General features: G+C 37.3%; 1 protein-coding gene across 1 annotated transcript in view; it reads right to left on the bottom strand.

Moving 5' to 3' along the window:
* Positions 1-200: 200 nt before the first annotated feature.
* Baz1a (bromodomain adjacent to zinc finger domain, 1A) overlaps positions 201-5632 on the bottom strand; it is an 87306-nt gene continuing 81874 nt past the window's right edge. Inside the window, exons 22-24 of the mRNA XM_013012243.1 lie at positions 4854-4993; positions 2505-2592; positions 201-1189 (exon numbers count right to left, since the gene is read on the bottom strand). Coding sequence (XP_012867697.1) covers positions 993-1189; positions 2505-2592; positions 4854-4993 — 425 coding nt within the window. The 3' untranslated portion in view covers positions 201-992. The remainder of the gene's footprint in view (positions 1190-2504; positions 2593-4853; positions 4994-5632) is intronic.

Here is a 5632-nt window from a genome sequence, read left to right as displayed (position 1 = left end):
ACTTCTTAACTGGATGCATGGATTCCTTGCCTTTCCTCCCGTTAGTGAGACTCTGCAAGAATGCCACCGTTTAGAGCTACCTTCTCCAGGGTATGGGGATACTTGGAGACAAGACTAGCCAGCATCCCTTCCTATGACTTGGGTATATCGAAAGCAGAAGTATAGATTTCATGGGTAAAAATTCCAGAAATGCCAAATACTTGAAAAAAAAAAGCATTATTTTTATTTGTACACTTAAAAAGTTGTACATAAAAACTCTTAATACAGTTCTATAAAACTGCCAGGGGAAAGGGAAGGTGATACCATTTTTTATTGATCATTAAGAAAGTTATCCAGATAAACAAAAAACACAGTAAATTGTTTAAAAAATTAAAGAACATTTTCCAAGTATAAATTTATAAATATAAAACAAATTCACAAATTACTCTGGATGCTAAATAAATATCTAGTTAATAAACTCCAACTTAATACCTCCAGCCAGCACTGGTATAGCACTTCAAGAATAGAAAATCGGGCTCATTCATATCTAGTGTTGAAACAATGTATCCTTTCTGATTCTTAAGACACAGAAACATGTTTCTAAACTGTGTGTGCTCTAGTGGACTTGTCTGTAGAGACAAATCCCCCTTAATACTACAACTTCTAAAAAAATTTCAGTGTCAAATCATAGCTGAAAAAATATTTTCCAAGTATCTGGACACATGAATTGATCTCAAAATGTACAAAAGCCTCTGTAAACCAGTACTATTATCCAATACATCTATCAAACTTATTAGATACTAAACAAAACTGTAGCAAAGGAAGTCTTTCCTACATTCTCCTGAGTGCTTAATATCAAAGTTGAGAATATAGTGCAGGCCACATCTCAATGTGGTCAATCAGTTGTTATTGCATTATGCATAAATGTCTGCTTAAGAGCATGATTTAAGGTTCCATTTTCATGAACAATTTGTTTTTTTCACAAAGGCATCATACACTCTAGAAGGGCAAAATTAGATCCGTGACTTTTTGGCAGTTGGTGGTATGCTAACTTGGTCCACATTGCTCGGTGCCACATGGAGTCCAAGCTTTTGAGCTTGAACATGAAAAAATGCTTGAAGCCTAGTTCCAGCTTTTGCTTCACTTGTGTTACGAGGGTTGTACTCAAAGCAGTTTGAAAACATTAACTCAATATCATCAATAAACTCAGCTAGAAAGAAAAAGAACAAACAAGATTAGAATGAAAAAATACACTTCATAAAGACAATCTGTATATCTTCCAACTTCATTAAGAAAATTGAAACTCTTCTCCCCTTCCCTTCATTTTTTAAAAGAAAGAGTGGCGAGCAAGTGGTTCATGCCTATAATCCATGCTACTCTAGAGGTGGGGATTGGGACGATAGTGGTTTGAAACTATCCTCAAATGTTTTCATTGGGGAAAAGTTTGTGAGACGCTGTCCCAACCAACAGTGGTGGTATATGTTTGTCATGGATTGCCACGATCAGAAAAATTTAGTTTCAGGCCAGCCTGGGGGAAAAAACTTTGCAATGCATCACCTCAACAAAAAAAGCGAGGTGTTGGTGGAATATACCTATCATCCCAGCTACAGTAGTAAGTGTAAATGGGAAGAGTGAGGTCCAACTGGTCAAGTGCCTGCATACGAAGCATGAAGCCCTGAAAATTCAAAAGTCGTTTTTGTTTATTTTTTAAAGTTAGCCCACCCCTCAAAAAGAATGAAGACAGAATTGGTGTTTATAATTGTTTAAATATAAAAATTTAAAATTCTTATTGGACATATACAATTATATACTATGTAATTATAAGAAAATCCTTTTATTATTATTATTTTTTAAAATTTTTTTTGTCAGTCCTGGGGCTTGAACTCTGGACCTGAGCACTGTCCCTGAACTACTACTTTTTTTTTTTTGCTCAAGGCTAGCACTCTATCACTTGAGCCACATTGCCATTTCCGGCTTTTTCTGTGTATGTGGTACTAAGGAATCGAACACAGGGCTTCATACATGCAAGGCAAACACTCTACCACTAAACCACACTCCAGCCCAAGAAAATCCTTTTGTCTGTCCTTTCCTTCCTTCCTTCCTCCCTCCCTCCCTTCCTTTCTTCCTTTTTCTTTCTTTTCTTGGGTGCCAATACTTGGGCTTTAACTCAGGGCCTCATGATCCTGGCCTGGTTTTTTCCATCAAGACTGGTGCTTCTACTGCTTGAGCCACCACACCTCCTCAATTTCCAGCATTCTGCCAGTTAATAGGAGATGAAAGTATCAGATTGTCTGCCTATCCTCAGATCTCAGCCTCTGAGTAGCTAGTATTATAGGCATTAGCTCCAGGCTCAAAACACTTTGCTGATAAGACCAGATTCTACAGAATATTAACTTATTCAGTCCTAAACCATCTTTCATTTCTGGATAAGCATTTTATGGATTCTGGGAATGCCACCTAAACTAACTCCATATCAGCTTCTATACCTCCTAAACAACAAAAATCAAAAAAAACAAATTACTTACATGCTAATTTATATTCACATTTGTTCACTTTTTCTCGAATTATATTTAAGGCAATAGGTTTTTTAATGATGTCGTAGTAGTCCGGAACCTGTAAAATAATTCCAGTTATATCTTGCCATACTTAAAAAGTTTATTGAAAATGCAAGGTTAAGTAATAAAGATTTTATACTTGAAAAGCAACTTAATATTAACTTTTGAATGCTATTATTCCATAAATTTCAGTCATTATAATGCTGTAAAATACTGGATGTAATCCCAGAACTCAGAAGGCTGAGGCAGATCCCTGGGTTTCACTAGGTAGAGAAATTTTTGGACTTATACATCTAAAAAAAATGCATGCATTCATATATATATTTTAAATGAACATTACTGAGTTTGTAATAAGGAACAGAATGCATGTGATAAAACTTTTAAAACAAAAACAACCTATGAGGATTTTTCTTTTTATTAGTCATGAGGTTTGAACTCAGAGCCTGGGCATTGTCCTTGAGTTTTTTTGCTCAAGGCCAGCGCTCTATCATTTTTTGCTAAACTATTCAATATTAACTAATCCTTTAAATTCTTAATTCAGAAATTGCAAAGTAGAATTCTGACATCACTTTTTTACTCAGAAAGCCTCACTACATGGACAAATGAGGTCCTTTACAATACAATCATGCCTGAGCTTTAACTTCAAGCTACCCACTAGTGCCCACATTCTCATTTTTGGGTGTTTAATCTATAGCCCCCTTTTCCTAAAATGCCCTATTCCACCTCTCACCACTGAAACTGTTATTCTTTTTTGAACAACCACTCCTAATAGCTAGTTCATGAAACACTTTTTTTTTAAAAAAAAGCTTTATTTATTTATTTATTTTTATTTTTTGGGTCTGGTCGTGGGCCTGAACTCTGGGCCTGAACGCTGTCCCTCAGCTTTTCAGCTCAAGGCTAGTGCTCTACCACTTGAGCCACAGCACCACTGCCAGCTTTTTTCTTTTTTGCTTATGTGGTGCTGAGGAATCGAACCCAGGGCCTCATGCATGCAAGGCAAGCGCTCTACAACGGAGCCACCTTCCCAGCCCCCATGAAACACTTTTTAATTCCTGATATTTTCTTCTCAAATCAACGTCCAGTCCTTCTGCATCCGCACCATCATTACAACTGCCAGTACAGCTCTGTAGACAGCAGGCACTGTGCATTCCTGAGTATGGCTAGGCCATTCATGCTAGCTAAGAGCACCTATATTTTATATTAATACCTTCTCAGAAATGCAAGTGGCGGGGCTGGGAATGTGGCTCAGTGGTAGAGTGCTTGCCTAGCATGCATTAAGCCCTGGATTCAATTACTTGGTACCACATACACAGAAAAAGCCAGAACTGAGCTGCAAGTGGCACTGTGGCTCAAAGCTAGAATGCTAGTCTTGAGCAAAAAGAAGCTCAGAGACAGTGCCCAGGCCCTTAGTTCAATCCCTAAGACTGGCCAAAAAAAAAAAAAAGTTGGCCAGCAATCTAGATCTAGTATATCAAAAACCCCAGAACGGGTCTCAGAAATATCTTTTTTTTTGGGGGGGTGGGGAGGGAAGGCGGCAGTGGGCAACAAGGCTTAAACTCTGGGAGCTGTCTCTGAGCTCTTTTGCTCAAAGCTAGTTGCTCTATCACTTTGAGTCACAGCTTCACTTCAGATTTTAAGTGGTGTATTGGAGCTAAGAGTCTCATGGGGACTTTTCTGCCTGGACTGGCTTTGAACTGAGACACTCAGATCTCCTCCTTAGTAGATAGGATCACAGATGTGAGCCTGTAATCAGAAATGTCAGAATTAACTTAACAAGCTCTCCAAATGATTCTCATGTTCACTGAAGTTTGAGAAGCACTGCTGGGTACAAGAGAAATATCACTAATGGTATCAAGCTGAATTAACTATATATTTATTACATAAAACAATCAAAAAGCATCATTTATAAAGCCTCAGTCACAAGATTAGATGGGACTGAAGAGATCATGTTGTCTAACTACACACTTTTCAGTACAAATACCAACCTTCTAAGTGTATACTTTTAAAAACAGACAATGGATAACAGAAGCTTTGACAATTTCAAAGTTGTCATAGACTAAATCAGGCTATTATATACAAACACAATTTCTTTTTTGTCGGTCATGGTAGCTGAACTCTGGGCCCAGCTGGGCGCTGTCCCTCAACTCTTCAGCTCAAGGCTAGCACTCTACTACTTGAGCCACGGCACCATTTCTGGCTTTTTCTGCTTATGTGGTACTGAGGAATGGAACCCAGGGCCTCATGCATGCAAGGCAAGCACTCCACCACTGAGCCACCATCCCAGCTCCACAAACACATTTTTATAAGGTATGTTATTACCTGGATTTTAGAAACAAGTTTCAAAAAAGGCCAGCTGTCATCATGTCGTACCAATTCTACAACAAGCTGTTCAAAAGCAGACAATTCATGAACTCCTCCCTGTCGGCCAGAGCTCCTTCGATTCAGTGGCATAGAAGATTCTGAGTAAATCAAGACATTTTAAGTAACAGCAAAGCAAAATAGAGATCAAACAAGCTTATCTGGGTAAAAGAATACAAAGCTAATTCTAACAGATAATAGATCCATAAGAGATATAAACATCTGGGTTATGATTTCCTTTTTGATCTTAAAAAATTTTCATTAGAAACGAACATTCATTGGAAATAGATCATAAAATAAAGTAATAAAAAAGAAAAATCTAGAACACAAAGTTTGTGAATTATGTTTACCTATTCTATAAAAAACATTTTCAACTATAATAAAATTGAAATTAGGTTTTTTTTTTTTTTTTTTTTTGGCCAGACCTGGGGCTTAAACTCAGGGCCTGGGACTGTCCCTGAGCAAATTCTTTTGCTTAAGGCTAGCACTCTACCTCTTGAGCCACAAAGCCATTTCTGGCTTTTTCTGTTTATATGAGGAATTGAACCCAGGGCTTCATTCATGCTAGGCAAGCACTCTACCCCTAAGCCACATTTCCAGCCCCAAATTAAGTAATTCTCTAATATTTTCTACAACATATTTTTTTTATTGTGAAAATACTGTAGAGGAGTTATAATTACATGGGCAAGATAATGAGTACATTTCTTTTCTTTTTTAATTTGTATTCAGTAATTTTTTTT

This window comes from Dipodomys ordii, unplaced genomic scaffold (assembly GCF_000151885.1).
Source record: "Dipodomys ordii isolate 6190 unplaced genomic scaffold, Dord_2.0 Scaffold16, whole genome shotgun sequence".
In the NCBI taxonomy this organism is placed as follows: Eukaryota; Metazoa; Chordata; class Mammalia; order Rodentia; family Heteromyidae; genus Dipodomys; species Dipodomys ordii.
This window is presented reverse-complemented; position numbering and strand designations above follow the sequence as displayed.